At 35.0% G+C, this 17,808-nt stretch overlaps 1 protein-coding gene across 5 annotated transcripts in view; it reads left to right on the plus strand.

Moving 5' to 3' along the window:
- Positions 1–17,402, plus strand: part of LOC149934899 (nucleolysin TIAR-like) — a 296,032-nt gene extending 278,630 nt beyond the window's left edge. For 2 of the 5 annotated variants that reach the window (XM_090152831.1, XM_090152835.1), the window contains 7 exons: positions 507–594; positions 6,067–6,142; positions 6,793–6,901; positions 8,797–8,916; positions 8,999–9,083; positions 9,177–9,461; positions 12,544–17,402. In XM_090152831.1, the coding sequence (XP_090008957.1) occupies positions 507–594; positions 6,067–6,142; positions 6,793–6,901; positions 8,797–8,916; positions 8,999–9,083; positions 9,177–9,461; positions 12,544–12,724 (944 nt within the window). In that variant the 3' untranslated portion in view covers positions 12,725–17,402. The remainder of the gene's footprint in view (positions 1–506; positions 595–6,066; positions 6,143–6,792; positions 6,902–8,796; positions 8,917–8,998; positions 9,084–9,176; positions 9,462–12,543) is intronic. The other 3 variants (XM_090152832.1, XM_090152833.1, XM_090152834.1) reach the window with 3 other exon arrangements.
- Positions 17,403–17,808: the final 406 nt, after the last annotated feature.

Here is a 17,808-nt window from a genome sequence, read left to right on the forward strand (position 1 = left end):
TCTGGTTGTACGACGTGTTTTAATTGTCGTAGACGAGAAGTAACTAAAATGTTAAGAAATTCTCCGCAATTAGTGGCATATATCGAAAATGAATAATCAACAGGGTTCGTACAGAACCTGGAAAACCTGGATAAGTCAGGGATCTGTAGAATGGAGGTATAATGTCAGGGATTTAAATAAATTCGTAGAAAGTCAGGGATGGGTCAGGGATTTTAGTTAGTCAACCGAACCCAGCATTAACAAAGAAATGTTTACCTAAAATAATAATAAAATGTCCAAAAATATAACCAAAAAGGTCAGGGATATTAGCAAAAATTGGTCAGGGATAACCTGGAAAAGTCCGGGATTTTATATCAGAAATTTTCGTACGAACCCTGATCAAGTTTAATAATGTTTTCCAAGTGTATAGGAATAGTGTGATATGGGTATAATACTAATACGCTCTAAGAAATAGTATTCTTTTGAATTCGGAAGTGTGAAAACAAGTGTTTTATTATCTTTTCCAGAGCACTATCATATCTTTGTTGGCGATCTAAGTCCTGAAATCGAGACGCAACAACTTAGGGAGGCATTCGCGCCTTTTGGCGAAATTTCGTAAGTTTTGTTTTCGTTTTGTCTGTCGTTTTTTTTTGCCATTTTTTATTATCTAATTTTTTTGTGTCCGTTAAGCATTTTTGTTTTTGAGAATATTTATATACGTGTATTTTTTCATCAAAATAATGTTTTGAGTATATATGCTTTGAAGTGTGCCGTCCGTTTGTGTCCATAGCTTGAGTTTCCACGTTAACACCTTTCTAAGTAAACTAAATATCTGACAGAGTAAGTACTAAAGAATTGAATAAACCCGGAAGTGGAAATTCAAGCTGATAATTTTTTTAATCCCATCAAATTAAGATATTCTTTCGATAACGTTTTTTTCCCCAAATTTTGATTTCTTAAATTTCTAAATTAATATTTAATTACCAAAATTTTATAATAAGGAAAGAATATCTAAATTTCACAATTTGTATTTTTTGATCGTTTTTATTTTAATTTATTTAAGTTTGTTTTGATTATTATTATTTTTGATTTTTAGTTTTTTCTTAATTTCGTTTTTAAAGAGAAAGTTTTGTTTTTAAAAAAAATGATTTTCTATTCTGTGGCGATTTAAAATTAACAATATTTAGAAAACATTTAATATAAACTATATATGCAGTGCAGAGAAGTATACATACATATCTATATATATATATATATATAGCTTTCTGTGTTCATTTGATATAATTGTTGGTTCGATTCGAAAAATTAAGAATGCGTGCTCTCCCCTCAGGCGCGCGAGGCCCGCCTTACGGGGCCCCAGTCAGAGGCCGCCTAATCTGGGGGCCCGAGAGAAACTCAGCGGCTCGTTCACACCCGTGTAGCCCCGAATGTAGTAGGCAAATTCCATTCTTATTATTATTCCTTTTTTTATTATCATTTTTTATCTTTTTTATATTTTTTACAATTTTTATTATTATTCTGTTTTTTTCTTGTTTTTTACGCTCTTAACATAACCTCTCTATCTTAACACTTTTGTTTTCTACTCCTTTTTTTCTGTTATATTTTTTAACTTTTTTATATTATTCGTTTTCGTGTTTATTTGCGTTACTTAAAAAAAATATCCACAAAAAAGGGGTAAGTACAACGCGATCGAAACGAATGTGGATAAGGCCCCCCTCTCTTCAAAGACATAACCTCGTCCGAGATCCATTGATAGAAATTAAAGAGAGCTTTCCCGAGAGAATAGTTTAAAACCATTATTAACCGAGCTATTTTTTAAAACTATCCCAATTTCCCCTTTAAAAGTGCTTCGGAAACTTTTCTTATCGTAGAGATTTCACCGTCTTGCCAAGCGTTTTCTGTAAGGTTTGTAAGGAAAGTTTGCGAGAGGTAAACTCAGCGCTCTCACTTTGGGTGTACGTTTGTGTGTCCATCGCCTTTAATTCCCGGTAGTTTTAAGCTACGTTTACTCTTTTGTTTTCGGCGAAAGTCCGGCCTGTTTCGCCGACCCCTCTCGTTCGCTATACCACTAATTCGAGAGGGAAATTCGCTGCTTCTTCCCTTTTTATCCCTCGGCACTGAAAATAATTCATCTTCATCAGGAAGCGAAGCTCCCGGACCTCCGTCTCGTTGTGTCCTCATTCATTTCGCCGGGCTATTGGGATAACCTCGCCCTTGTCCTTACATCTTATCACCCAAAAATTGCCCTTTTGTTCCGTAATAGACAGTTTTCGTCTGCTGTTTAAAACAACAACACTTCCTTTAATCGAACTACCGGTAATTGTTCGGATTTTTTTGGACTTCTCTTTGTTGATGTTCGATGAGAATGTGTTTAGCAGTGTTCCTAAAAAGCCATCAATTTGGAGAAAAGGCCACTGCAGACCAGTGGCAAATAGTGGCTAATAAAGAAAAATAGCATTTCAAATCTTAAAAAAGTAATTGGAATTAAATTTTTAAGAAGTTTATTGTGAAAATGTCTTAGTTTACACTGAACTTACAATGTTAGAATTAATGATTCCAAAAAAATTAACAGACTATTCTAATGTTTATCAGAATCTGACCATTCCTATGCGTATATTCTTGCCATAAGTAGCCCAAATCTGAAATTTCGGTGTTAAAATATTTTTATTATTATTTTATAATTTTCTGTGACAAAAATATTTATTGGCCATTTTTGGAGAAACACTAAATATCGTGTTAAAGCGACTTTAGGCTCTTATCATTGCCACAAGAGGCCCTTCTTATTAGAGATGACAATGAATCTATCCCATTCTTCGACAAAACGACTTTACTATTTTTGGAAAAGGAAGCTTAAATTCAAAATAGCGAATTGTAGAGTATTATAATTAGACAACTTTTACTCTATTTAGTTTAATTAGACAACTTTTACTCTACTTAGTTGACTTTAACTTAAGTTATTTATACCATATAAAATATATTGTCCAAAATTACTATAATTTATGTTATAGCCAATCAACGCGAGGGGTACTTTTATGTCCCGCCTTTTTGGTCAAAATATAGCTTAAGCAACTTGTTTCATTTCGACGCTTGCGACATCTGTTGAAAAAAGAGCTACTTCACTTCTGAGCCGACACTTGTTTTAACATAGTAAGTCTTCGCGAGTATAAATACATAATTGGGTTCAGGACGTTTATTGTCCATAAGTTATAAAATACGAGCAGACATTTATTGGCAATCGTTCAGAGAGGATTAAATATTGGTTAAGAAGATAATGGTGTTTAAATTTCGCTAGAAAGAAAGGTAGTACGCAAACATCAAGCAATACTTTACCAGGAAATCGCAATTTTCCAAAATTTTACCATCGACTTTTTGGTTTTCTTGGCGCGGTCACCTCTACGCGCGGTCCAATGGCCTTAGAGTCCAATATCTCTGTTCACCAGGTTTTGCCTTCTCTTTTTGCTCGATTCTGACCCGTCCCGATAAACATTCCCGTCGTAAAAGCGTCCGGCTTTCCTAATATTCTCCGTTTTTACGGGATTGCCGCCGTTTTCACCTTACGGGTAAATAAAACGCTGGCAGAAATCTTTTACGACGGCTGGCCATGTTGCCTATATCCTCGACCAACGGCGTTACCAATGCTGGGAATTTTTTTACGTCAAAGCTCTTCTTTAACCTCTCCGGAACAGACCTGATATATATATATATATTTTTTTTCGCCTTGTATCGTAATTTTTACGACCATCACTTCTTCGAAGATTTAATAATGATAAAGGAAACAGTTTATTAGAGGTGCGAGTCCCGTTCGCGCTGCTCCATAGAGACGATTTTCTTCTCCACGTTAGAAGTTGGAAAACAAAAATTAAGTTTTTCCTTTTTCGAAAAGTAGATAATATCTTTGAAGCGTAGGTTATCGGAAATCTATTTTGGGTCAAATTTTTCCACCTCAGTTTATGTAGTTATTTTTTGTTTCTCAAAACGTGGTCGCTCCGTACGTGGTTTGTACGTGGTATATAGATAATCTAATAGTATTTTTTCGCTACCTTCAATTTAATTTCCTACTAGATGTTCTCCTCCGGTGTTAGTATGGATGTTGTTGTTTGTGGGACTACATCTTATTCTTTTCGATAATACGATAGAGTTAAAAGGAGGGTGGAGTTTTCTTTCGTCTCTTCCCGGAGATAACGCGAATGGACAGGAAACTGGCTGTGTATTTCGAAGATGGACAACGATTTTTTTTCCACCCGGATAGCGAAGGAAACTAACCGCGTATTCTCTTGGTCCTAAAGTTTAAAATTTGATTTGGGGAACAGAGGAGAGAAAAAAACCCGTCTTCCCCAACTGCAGTCCGTATCTCCATCCTTCCTGTTGGAGGAAGGGATGCTTACAGCACGATGTTATTTCTCCCTTTTCCTTTTATTCGTTTTAACAAGCTTCGATTTTTCGAACATTGAATTTTCTGCGGTTTTATTTCGTTTTATCAGTTGTCTCGCGTTGTCTTCCGCGTTATTTCGTTCTTATCCATCATCTAATGTTTTTGAACTTCTTACGAGAGACGATAGCTTTTTGGAAAAGTGTATTTCGTTAATGTTTCGCCTTCCTTTTTCTTTTCGATGCAGGATTTCCGATAATGCTGGTTTGTTCCTTCTCTTGGTTCATCCACCTTCTGTGTATCAACAAACCCTTTGTAAAATATAACCATTTCAAATTAAATATCGCGCGTAGATAATAAATGGCGCGTTTAATATAAGCGAGACGCGTGTAGCTAACTTTAATCTCAATTTAAATACAAATTGAGATTACGTAATTAACCGAAACTTTTATCTGTATTATTAAGTTTTTTAACCTTTTTATTATATTAATTTTTTTATATTTTTCTTTATTTTATATTTTTTATATTATTTATTAAATGAAGGTTCCACCTTATATAAATCTCTTTATCAATAAGCTTGTCTATATCAGTAATATTATAAATCATAGACGTTTCCTTTAAAATTAGTTTTTAATTAAGTTAAATTACGTAAATATTATCTTTGTTGTACGTTCGTCATCCCCGCAATACACCCCGTGAAAATCACGTGACTGACTCTAGCATCTGATAGGCTCTGTTACGATCCAATTCCGGAGTCGTCTTTTCGTCACGTGGTCGTGGCTTCTTCCTCTAACCGCTTTCTGTTTGAGCGTTAGGCTTAGCAATCGAATCTTTAAATTTCACTATCGAAGAGGATTTAGAGCCAAAGCTTACTCTTGATTCTTTTTCGTACTTCATTATAACCATAACTCTTACCCGTTTTAGCCACTTTTTAACCAAATCGGGATTAGTTCTATAATCACCACGTGACGAAAAAGCGATTCCGCGATTGGATCGTAAGACAGCCTATCAGATGCTTGATCCAGTCACGTGAGGGGTGTATTGCAGCTAGGAGCAACAAACGCAGCTAGCCTTTAAACACGCTAACGCAGTGTCGTGTACAAATTTCATTGGACGAGCCTTTACGCTGCACTTTTTACGGGCGGGAGGGGGGACAATTTCCGAATTTTCACCTTCCGACGGCAGTAGGCACTAAAGCGTCTAACCAATGAAAATTGTACACCAGAATATCCACGACTTTTGACGGGTTGCGTTCTCATTGTGTGGGTTGCTGTGTTTGTTGCTTCTAGATTGCCGGAACGTACATCAAAGTTAATTTTTACGTAATTAAACTTAATTACAGATGAATTTTAAAGGAAACGTTTACGATTTATCATATTACCGATATAGACAAGCTTATTTATATAGAAATATATAAGGTGACACCTTCCTTTAAAGAGATTTTAAGACGAATTCGCTTTAGTCACATTACAGAGAATTGGTTTTAGAATCCAAACTAAAAGTATCAGTTAGAAAAATACAAAGATTGGTAAAATTCTCTATTTTCCTAAGGATACTTGTAGTTAATTTTTTATTATTCTTTTTTTATATTATATTCTTTTTTATAATTATATTATACTCTTTTTTTATAATAATTAATGCTTTTTGGTGTGAATTAATAAATGGATCTAATATGATATTTCTTTTTCTCTTTGTGTGTTTTTTCCGTTTCTTCCTAGGGACTGCCGTGTCGTCCGCGATCCGCAGACGTTAAAATCCAAAGGTTACGGGTTTGTCTCTTTTGTTAAGAAAGCGGTACGTGTATAGATCGTTAGGATGGGGACACAAAACGCGCGTCCTATTCATATTTTTACATATACTACACTCGTTCTCAAAATATCTACTTTCCTTTTTTTGTAGAATTTATAATTGAACCGGTATACGCCCCTTTTCTTTCTTATTAAATTTTCTATTTAAGAGTATGTTAAAAAAATATTTTAACTTCATTTTTAAAGCCAAGTTTTATTTAAAAAAATGAAAGAGCAAAATCAGTCTATAGAAGAGAAAACTTTTTGCACGTAAAAAAATCTTTTCTTTTAATATAGATATTTTATATTTTCGTCTGCTTTCTAATATTCTCTATTTATATTCTAATTATATCAATATTTTTACGTTTTTTTTTAAATGTGATAGATCTAGGCATCCAGGTGCAGAGTTTTTATTTATATAATTCTTAATTCCTTACTTTATATATTTATGCGTTTAATGTTAAATTATTGAAACGAGAAGTATTACGGGTGGGTGGGGAGGGGCAAAACATTTTGGGATCATGTTTTTTTTTCATTGTTTTTTCCTAATTTGCTTGTCGATTTAGCGCGCTTTCTCATTTAATTTTTGTGCTATTTTTTGTTGTTGTGGCGTTGCGTGATTTTTGGCGTTGGTCGGAAATGTGCCGTGATAAACAGGACGCCGAGAATGCCATTGGGACGATGAACGGGCAGTGGCTGGGAAGCCGCGCCATAAGAACCAATTGGGCCACCAGAAAACCACCCGCCAACAGAACCCAAAATGACAGTAAGTACCGCAGTAACTGACTTCATTTCATTCATTAAACCATTAACAATTAGCAATAGGCTATATCGGGGTTGCCACAGTACCTGGAACCTAGGAGCAACAAACACCCCACACAAGGAGAACGCAACCCGTCCAAAGTCGTACATTTTCTTGTGTACATTTCTCATTGGTTAGACGCTTTAACGCCCGCTGCCGTTGGAAGGGGAAAATGCGGAAATTGTCTTCCCCCCCGCCCGTAAAAAGTGCAGCGTAAAGGCTCGTCCAATGAAAATTGTACACAACACTGCATTAGCTTGTTTAAAGGCTGGCTTCGTTCTCCTTGTGGTTGAATATAGGTTGAAAAGTCAGGGGACTTGAATATGAATCGAATAGTCTGGGAATTTGAATATGAATCGAATAGTCGGGGAATTTGAATATGAATCGAATAGTCGGGGAATTTGAATATGGATCGAATAGTCGGGGGGATTTGAATATGGATCGAATAGTCTGGGAATTTGAATTTGGATTGAGAAGTCGGGGGATTTGAATATGGGTCGAAAGGTCGGGGACTTTCAATATGGGTCGAAAAGTCTAGGGATTTAAATATGGGTCGAATAGTCTGGGGATTTGTATATGGATCGAATAGTCGGGGAATTTGAATATGGATCGAAAAGTCGGGGAATTTGAATATGGATCGAAAAGTCGGAAATTTGAACATGGGTTGAAAAGTCGGGGACTTTCAATATGGGTCAAATAGTCGGGGAAATTTCAGAGAATTTAATTTCGATTGCCAATAGAAAACCTTTTCTAAAATATAGGTTAAAAATTCAAAATATTAGCACAAAATAAGTCCGGTCTAATCTCCGGAAAACCTGGAAAAGTCAGAGAATTTGAATGTGGAAAAACTGTGGCAACCCTGTATATTGTTTCGTAGAACAAGAACAGCTGTTTAATTTAAAGCAAATGGCGGCTTTATTGTAGTACCTCGATAACTCAATAGATGTCGTTGTCGGTAGGGAGTTTGAGCTAGTGTATTAGGTCCGATTGGTTGAGATGATCAAACCCTATGCTTGGAGACTAAATAACTGGTGTTATTTAAATAACTGGTGTTATTTAGTCCAATATCTTTCCCGCATATTTAAAATAGTATTTTGTAAATTATAATGAACATATTCTTGATTGAACAAAATTAAATATTAGATATATTTTTACTAGTAATTGGCTAAGTTGATTAAATTTTAAATAAATTAATATGAAATATTTCGCGCAGTTGTAACGCAGGGACCCCAGAGGTCCTATAATTAATATAAAATCCTATATTTTGTCCTATAACATCCTATATTTTTAGCAAAAGTCCTATAAAATCATGTAATTTTGATATTTAGCATTTCTAATCCAGCCACTTGGTTAAATTGCTAGATATAGCTATAGGATAAATTCCTATACCAAGTCATTCTAGTCTATACTTTTGTTATTGTTAACATGGTTAGCTACTAGTATATTTTTGTGATAAATTGGTTAAATAGTTTCTATTTTTAAGTGAAAATCAAAGATTTATTTCTCTAAATATAGATTTTGTTTTTAAATGCCTAAAGTTAGTAAATTATATAGCATATATAGTCCTATAAAATCCTATAATTTTGTAAAAATAGTCCTATAAGGTCTTATATATTTAGAAATATAAAGCTATTTTTCCTATTAAAAAATTTAAGATTTGAGTGGGGTCCCTGGTAACGATAGGGGGCGGTATAATAAGGAAATGCATCCAATCATGACCCGCCACTTGTTTTAAAATTTGTTTATTGGGTGGCGTTTATATCAGCCGCGGAGCATTGTAGAAAGTCTACTTCTGAGAATGTCCGCGCTTTGACCGTTGTCCGAAGCGGGGGCAGCACGTGTCTTACCTACGTCTTTTGTTTCTTTATTCGCATGTCCGGCAGCAAATTCTAAACCCTTGACCTTCGACGAAGTCTACAATCAGTCCAGTCCCACCAACTGCACCGTGTACTGCGGCGGCATCACGCAAGGACTATCCGGTAAGACCACCCCCTAAACGTATCATTACCAAAGACGTACCATTACACGCTAATAACTATTTTTGTAATCGGGGAAACGCAGAGGACCTGATGCAGAAGACATTCAGTCAGTATGGTCACATCCAGGAGATTAGAGTATTTAAAGACAAAGGATACGCTTTTATCAGGTACTTTAGCTTTTCGAACGATCGGACATCGTTTTCTCTTATCTGCTAAAAAGACAAAGATGATGATGAAGTTCCTGTTTCGGCGTTTTCCAGGTTTGGTACGAAAGAAGCCGCGACGCACGCCATCGTCTCAGTGCACAATACGGACATCAACGGTCAGCCCGTCAAGTGTTCGTGGGGCAAAGAAACTGGCGACCCGAACAACCAGCAACAGACGCAGAATTTGGCTGCTCAGTACACTTATCCTTACCAGCAGATGGGCTATTGGTACCCCCAAGCCGCCGCCGCCGCCGCAGCCGGATATCCGCAGATGCAAAGCCAATTTATGCAGGGGATGCAGTACCCTTACGGACAGTACTACGGACAAGGGTTCGCGGGGTAAGCTTGGCTTACCTTTTTATATTCTCTCTCCTACGACACTGTTGTTTAAGTCTACCAGAGTACCGGACCTTCATCCCGGATATTACCAGCCTATATTTGTCAAACGCTGGTCATGTCGATTAAGGTCTCGATCCTAGTCTTTTAAGCCGACTCAAGATTTGGTCTAGTTCGCTGTCCGAACGACTAGCGCCAAAGGTGAAAGATACGATACATTTTTTCTTCTTTGGATTTAGTGGTTCGGATATCGGCCGAAATTATTATTATCATTATTTGGCCCTATTGCCGAAGTTACTTCGTTTAAATTGTGATAGGCTAGGCTTAATACCAAGTCATCTGGCAACCAACCAAATTTGACTTTTTATACTTCATTGCAGTCAGGGCTGGCACGTTTTTGATTTTTTTTAATTAAAATCAAATCATTCAGTTTATTTTACTTAAATCTGATTTGTTTTATACATTTAATGACTTTCTCCTGTATAATTAACGGATATTTTACTTTTATCAGTTAGCAAATCTTGAATTAAATTAAATCTGAATTAAATTTAATTATTTAATATTTTAGTTTACTCAGATTTTCAATGATTTTTTTAAGAACTTAGTTTTGGCTATTTTTTATTAATTAATTAATTAAAATTATTATTCAATGCATTGCGTGATTTAATCGATGATTTTTTCAAACAATTACTTGATTTAAATCAAATTGATTTAATTCAGCCAACCTTGATTGCAGTATAATAAATAAACTTTGTTTTACTACACGAAGTTTATCCGGTTTTATAAGCCTCTTCTGAAACGAGTATTACCAGGAAATTACATACGTATAGACTTGGAATGTCTAAAGATGAAGTAGTTGACAACCGATATTTTCGCTTGTTTCGAGCCTTGGCTCGAATTTAAGTTCACTCAACTCATTTTGCTTTTTTTAACCGTTTAAATACGTTAAATGAGTAAGTTGCAAATTATTAGTTGCTGCTTTAATTTTGTTATTAAACGAAGCGCTTACGTTTAAAGTACCCAAATTTAAAGTTTCGTTGCTTTCAGTTAATTAGAAATAATTAGTAGAACGCCAAAACAATTGGAATTTTAGCGGGGTGGCTGACGTCATTGACTACACGCTATTCCCAACATAGAGTTTAGCCTTGGATACAAAATGCAGATGCTACTGATTTCGTGGTCAAATCCGAAAAATCTCCTATAGAATTATCGGATTTTACTACTGAATTTTGTACCTGGGTGCTTACATGGTTTTAAAAACACACACTCACGTGTATCCTTTAGAGCGCGCGCTAACATGGCATCGCCATATTATCTAGCGAGGATATTACAAGAATCATCTTGGTAGCATAGTGGGAACTATCTAACCTATCAGATGAAGTGGGGAAAATTCCGACACAACCATAGTCCATGACCGCACAAACTATGCGCGATAATATTATCGTAAATTTAATTTTAATATTAAATAAACTTAAAGACGGTATTTCATCAAATGAACGAGAAATAGTTAAGTTTCTATTCCGAAAATCTATTTGCAACTTACTCTTTAATTTACAGGCAACTAGATTAGTTTCGTGAATTTCAAAATTCTCCTAAAACTTAAGTGCTTCTGAAATCCATTTCTCAAATTCGACTTATCAGATTCCATTTGTAGCATGGTTGTAATTAAGCCTTAGATATTCCAAGTATAATTATAAAACGTATAATTTCGTGACAATACGGGTACCGTTTTATACTCAGTTGCAACAGAAAGTGAAAACTTTAAATAATACTTATTTTATTTTATGTACACCAAATGGTACACCGATAAGCAGATACTTCCCTAAATAAGTATTGATACTTTTTCCCTTTCTAAGGTTGTATCAGAGTACCCTAAGCATACAATATCATAGTTATTATTTCAGGCGTTTTACCAAGAATGTATTCAGCTGAACAGAGAATATGTTAGCTCGCGATTCTCCAGTAGAAAAACCACGCCTCCTGGTTCTTTTTACGTGTAGCTGAAGTATATCACCAAATATGATAATATGATATCTCGTTCCCTTGATTCGAAATAACTGCGTTTACCCACTTCCTGCCGGAACTCCGAAAGAAATAGCTCTATAGTTTCCATGGTAACCAACTATAGATAAGACAGGGTTCGTACAGAACCTGGATATCCTGGAAAACCTGGATAAGTCAGGGATCTGTAAAATGGAGGAAAAATGTCAGGGATAAGTCAGGGATTTAAATAATTTCGTAGAAAGTCAGTGATTTTAGTTAGTCAACCAAACCACACATTAACAAGGAATTTTTGACTTAAAATAATTAAAAAAAAATACAAAAATATAACCTAAAAGGTCAGGAATATTGCCAAAATTTTGTCAGGGATAACCTGGAAAAGTCAGGTATTTGAGATCAGAAATTTTCGTACGAACCCTGTAAGACCACGGCCAACTTTGATGACCCGCTGTTCGAACGTTAACGAGTCATCAAAGTTGGCCGTGATAGGACAATACAGCGACCGATGGAGGCTAATTTTTCGGAGCACATGGACCGGAAGTGGGTAAACGCTTTGTTATAAAACTGTTTATCAGAAAGCTCTCATAATTTGGATCTAGGGCACCGAATTCTATACTAGGTGGTTTATTTTCACTTGTTCCGGGATTTCGGAGTAGGGTAAGAAGAGTAACGCTATGAAGTCATTTTACTCAGATTCTGTGGTGGCGAATAATTTGAGTCGGAGTAAAAACGTTTTTCCAAAATGGCTGCCTGTGGTCTTTTTAGCCGATAAATTCTGGCTAACAGACGACCAAATCTGATTTACTCCTTCCGAAAAGGAGTTAAAATAGTAGCCCTAATACTACGGAACAAGCGAATAGTTTATTTTTTCCCCGGATCAGGCGTATAAAACGTTTTAAGTTAAAAAGAGTACACTTTTAAGCAGAGGCTACAGTTGCGCACATTCTCCAATACCCCGTATACATTCTTGGTAATACAAAAGCGAGGGTGAGATAAACGTAGTTAGGGACTGGGATGGGACACTTTGTTTCCGGAGCGAATCGACACTTCGCCTGACGATGGTTTTTGTTTTGTCCTTACGCAGTATGGGAATGCAGATGGCGTGGCAGGGTATTCCTGGTCAGCCTCAGATGGCCGCTGCGGCTGCAGCTGCCGCCGCCGCCCAATCACCGATTGGTCAAGGCATTCAACAGCCGACCGCGGCACCAGCTCCAACGGCGATGCCTCTAGGTGCCTACCCTATGCAACAGTATCAGGCTCAGTAATACTAAACAAAAAAAACCAGCTCTAATTAAAAAAAAATTCAAAGCAAAATAACACGGATTGATTAAATATAGACAGGACGGGTACCGATTTTACAAACAAAAATAAACCACGATCCTTACACCTACTCTTCCCCCCTACTTAGACCCCTCCTCGCAGATCCTATCCTTTAGCCCACCCTTCCTCTCCCTCTGGTTCGAATTAACGGATAACCTGTACAAAAAAACGAACCCTACAACAAAGAAAAATCGGATCAAGTTTATGAAATAGTAGAAAATTGAATGAAAATATTAAAAAAATTGATCGAGACCCGGGTTTTTTCCAACGACTAAAACAAAAATTATGAAAAAAAAAGTTTTTAGGTCTACCACGTGCTCGTGTTAAATATGGAAATTAATTTAAAAAAAAAGTGGTGTAGGTCAATTTAAAAAAAGTTGCTTTTGTTTTCCGAAAGATGGCGAGCTCAAAACGTCTCGCGCGTTGTGATTCGATTGTTTTTCTTTTGCGCGTTGCGGTGTGAGCGTGCCTACGTCACCAAAAGAAGAACAATGGTATGAAAGTGCGCACGCGCGTTGGAAGACGTCATCGTTGAGACACACGATCAGCGGGCGCGGTGTTTCGAAATGGTTTATGAAAATAATAATAATCAGCGCCATTGGACAAAAAAAAACTGTTCGTTATTTTTTTTTCTCCGTAATGAAAGTATCTATAACAACTTCTTCCTCCACTTCCCCTCTGAGCTGATCAGTTTTATTTTTTTTTTAAACATGTGTAAAAAACAAATAATTGTCTTTTGCTGTTATTTAAGAAGCTTATATTTCGATATATATATAGTTTTTGTTTTATTTTTGTGAATTCCCGACCCCCTGTGTTAATTTTTCAAAAGATGTAAAAAATAGGCGTTTTCTTTTTGTTTTTTCAGTTCGGTATTACGTTGTCTATAATTAATTTACGGCTGTTGTTTGTATTTAAAATAAAAATAAGGGGGGAAAAATATACATAAAAGTGCTAGATAAAAATTACAGAAAAAAAGGTCAGCTCAACTGGTGGTTTCGAGGCGTTTTTTGGGGGGGACAATTGTTGCGAATTAAACGATATAATAATTGGAAAAAGACATTTTATGTTGTCATTGTATGTTCGTATAAATATTTGTGTTTACGCGCACTTATTATTGTGAAAAACATCGCGGTTTTAAGTTCAGCCGTTTTTAGACGTAAACGAAAATGGGGGAGCCGGGAGTCTTATAAAGAAATTAAGATACTCCTTAAGAAAACACCAAAAAACCAATAGCCTCTTTTATATATTTTGCTGCAGTCTCGATCCGAAAAACTCGTCGTTATTGGTACGAGTATGTGTTCAAATTTTGTTATTTTACTTTTAAGTTCCGACTAAGACGTCTCTAATTATCGATTTAATTTTTAAAAAAAAAGTAAATACAACGACTCGAACCGAAAAAGGTTATAAATTTTCATTTAATTAAAAATTATAAATTCGTTTTTCGTGTTTTTTTTTGTTTTGTTTTGAAAATCGTTGTTAAATTTGGTTTATTTTCGGATAAAATTAACTCGATATGAAATAATATCCCGAATTATAAAGAAAAATGAGCTCATCGTGAAAATTGAAAGGACACCCATTAAAAAGTAATAAAAACCCAAAACCCTTCAAATTAGTTTTTTTCCTGTTCATTTTTATTTCGTTGCCCCAAGGGGGGGGGACGAAACTATTTAATTTGCAAAATTGACCAAAGGCAATCGAAAAATCAGGTGATAGCTTTTTTGAATTAAGGATGTTTAAGGGCCCGATGAAATTGGTAAAGACGATAATAGGTACGTATAATGAAAAGAAAATTCTATTATTTTCGTAAATAATGGGAACGAAAAACACCTGGGTCAACTCAAATAAAAAATCGTCGCATTTGCGGGAAGGAATGCAAAAAAAAGAAGTTTTGATACTAAGCACTTATTTTTAAATATAATACGAGAGTGCGCCACTTCGTGGTTTGTTTGAAAATATCGTCAAAAATAAAAGCAAAATTAGTCGAGCGATGGGGAATGAAGTTTACAAAAATGCCAAAAAAAAACGTTTTCGTTGATATATTTTGGGGCCCCTATGTCTATGTTTTAAATGTCTCTTTTTAAAAAAAAAACGTAAAATTGTCCACCGTTGTTGTAGCTAAAGTTAAGTATGAAGTACTAGACTCGAAAGAAAATGTGTTTATATACATAGTTTTTAAAAGAGCGTTTAAAACACTCGTTTCGTGTTACACGGTGTAAAATGTTGCGCCCTTGGCCCTCCCGAACCCCCCTTTACCTCGCTCGCACTTAAATAAAAAATATACTTAAATCTCAATTAAAAGAAATTAAATCACAGAGGTTTAGCTATCGACGTTTAATAAATATTAAGAAAGAGATAAAAAATTGTCTACCTATTTTCGTACTGATGATAAACAAAACAACTAACAGGCCACTGAAAAACATTGTTTTTTCGTATACGAGACAAAGAAAAAATCTTCCTCGTGAGTAAATCATTAATGGTGTAGTTAATTATTGTAAATTAAATTAGAACGGAGGCAATTTACATTAATTTCGATTCGAAACTTATACGCGATATTTTTTAAGTTCGGCAAATTTAAGCAATATATTTAGGTTCCCCGGGGTTTCAAAAAAATATAACGAAAATATAAAAATTTATAGTTTGAAGTACGTATAAAAAATAGGGGTTTTTAATAATAAAATAATTTTTACGATGACGAAATAATTTAAAACTTTTTACGAAATCATACCTAAAAGTAATAGTCTTTTCCTTTTACGGGAAAAACGGGGCAAATATTATGTAAAAAAAAATACGAAAAATACAAAAATCCGAGGTCCGAGTTCGGTCACCAAAAAAAGACATTTTTGCAAGAAACACTTTCGGCCCGACTAAATTTACCCAAAACAAATTACACGAAAAATGTAAACAATGACTAAACAAAAAGTATATAAATTGTCATCCTGTTATTAGTATATGTAGTCGCTAGAAGTAGTTAAAAAAAAACTAAAAATTTAAAATGGTGAAAAAAAAATTACCAAAAAATGTAGAGTGTGATACAGTGATATGTGTGGGGAAAATGCCCTATTCCCGAAATATATACCCTGATGAGTACGTGAATTACAGAAATCCTATCCTAAAAATGTAGAGGTAATGAAATATAGCAAAGCGATAGAATAAAATTGCCTAAAAATTTCCTCCCAACGTATGATTGAGAATAAGGTGTAAATGACAATTTAGATGACAAAACAAAAAAACCGTACGATAGAGCGATAACCTATATATTAGAGAATTTAAGAAGAAACGAGAAATATCGCTCAGTATTAAAAAAAAAGTAGGTGATGTTTTCGTTGACTGTAGACAAAAAAAACCCCACGTTATTATAATTTTAAATATATGAAATAAAATTATCGACGCGAGAGGTAACCCCGAGATTAGACTGTGTAAAGTAAAGTTATGATAATAACAAAGCCACCCGTATCTATACACTATATCTATTAAATCCCCAAACCCAAAAGAAAAAAAGCTTTGTAAATAACGCCAAATAAAAAACAATACGAAAATGAAACGCAGGCTTTAGATGAAAAAAAAATAATAAAAATCAAGATTGTATATTTGAGGTTCGAGGGAGATTATTGAAGTTGTGTGCAAATTTTTATTGTTAGTCTATAGGTTATAATACAGGCTGCGTTTTTTATAGATCCAAAAATGAAAACGTAATTGAAACGATTAGCTTAGTAATAAATAAATTGTATTATTATATAACTAAATGTGAGTTTATACCATATTTTTGTTTCAAATATAAAGAGAAAAACGGTTTGATTTCGCGTCAACTTACAAGGAATCTTGCTGTATCTTGGAATCGGAAAGATTCGGGTATTACAGTATTTTTAGAGCTTCCTTCACTTTTAAGACCGTTAGTAAGTTTCGTTGTACGTCGGGTCGAAATCTTAAGTGTACTAAATAAGCCTGTAATAGCTAAACTAGCCGGACATCGTAGCTACTTAACGCGGCGTTTCCACTCTCTTAAACCGGAAGTAGACGGGTTGGATTGTTATTACTATTCTCGAGCCTCCAATTTACTTCCGTTCCAATCTAGGTGGGACACTTTGCCTTAAGTAATTACAATGAACACCGCCTTTTGTAACGAACTAAAATTCTTCGAAAGATAGTAACACTTGGTTATTCCATCGCTCCCCCATTAACCTCTGACCTCCGTTGATATGTTGAGAGAAAAAATAATAATAAAAAGTGCTTAGTGTAAAAAAAAATATGACCCGTACCACGACCTCCCTGAGGAAAAAAATGTCGATACGGGACATAGTGAAAAAAATTGTTTTTGTTAAAAAAGAGAAAAAAAGTGTTGTCTGAATACATAAATGAGGATACCAAGCCAATTTATTGCCCAGCTGTTAGTTTTAGTGTAAAACAAAAAAAAATGTAAAATAAAATGCTGTTGTTAACACGTGGAGTTGAATATCGGGCTAAAAAAAATAAAAACCGCTCTATGTTATAAGGACTAGTATAAGTAAATAAACTGAAATATTGTAGAAACCAAAAATAAAAAATCTAACGAAAAAGATTTGAACATTAAAAAACCCCAGGTGGTACATTTGTACAAAAAAATAATAAAAAATGAAATGGTGTCAATCTTTGTTTGCTATTTGTCTAAACGGCGGCTTTTTCCAATAGGCCTACTCGCACAAACCAGCATTTTTCTCCTACTTGTTTGTCTTAACGGCGGCTTTTTCCAATAGGCCTACTCGCACGAACCGGCATTTTTCTCCTATTTGTTTGTTATTAGAATGACCGTAACTAACGTAATATTTGTTACTTATGGCTTGACATTTATCTTACCGAGATTTGGCGTTTTAAGCTTACAATTCTTATTAACATTGAGGACCGTATGTAGTTATAAGATTTTCATTTAGGTCACCAACTATTTCGGAATTAATTCTTCCTATTTCGTGTTCCCGTTTCTTGTTATTCGAGTACCCACTATTCCCGTTTATTGTTATTCCTAATACTAACTATTCTTCTTTTTTGTTATTATTAG

Source organism: Leiobunum rupestre, chromosome 7 (genome assembly GCF_980474605.1).
Source record: "Leiobunum rupestre chromosome 7, qqLeiRupe1.1.hap1, whole genome shotgun sequence".
Classification (NCBI taxonomy): Eukaryota; Metazoa; Arthropoda; class Arachnida; order Opiliones; family Sclerosomatidae; genus Leiobunum; species Leiobunum rupestre.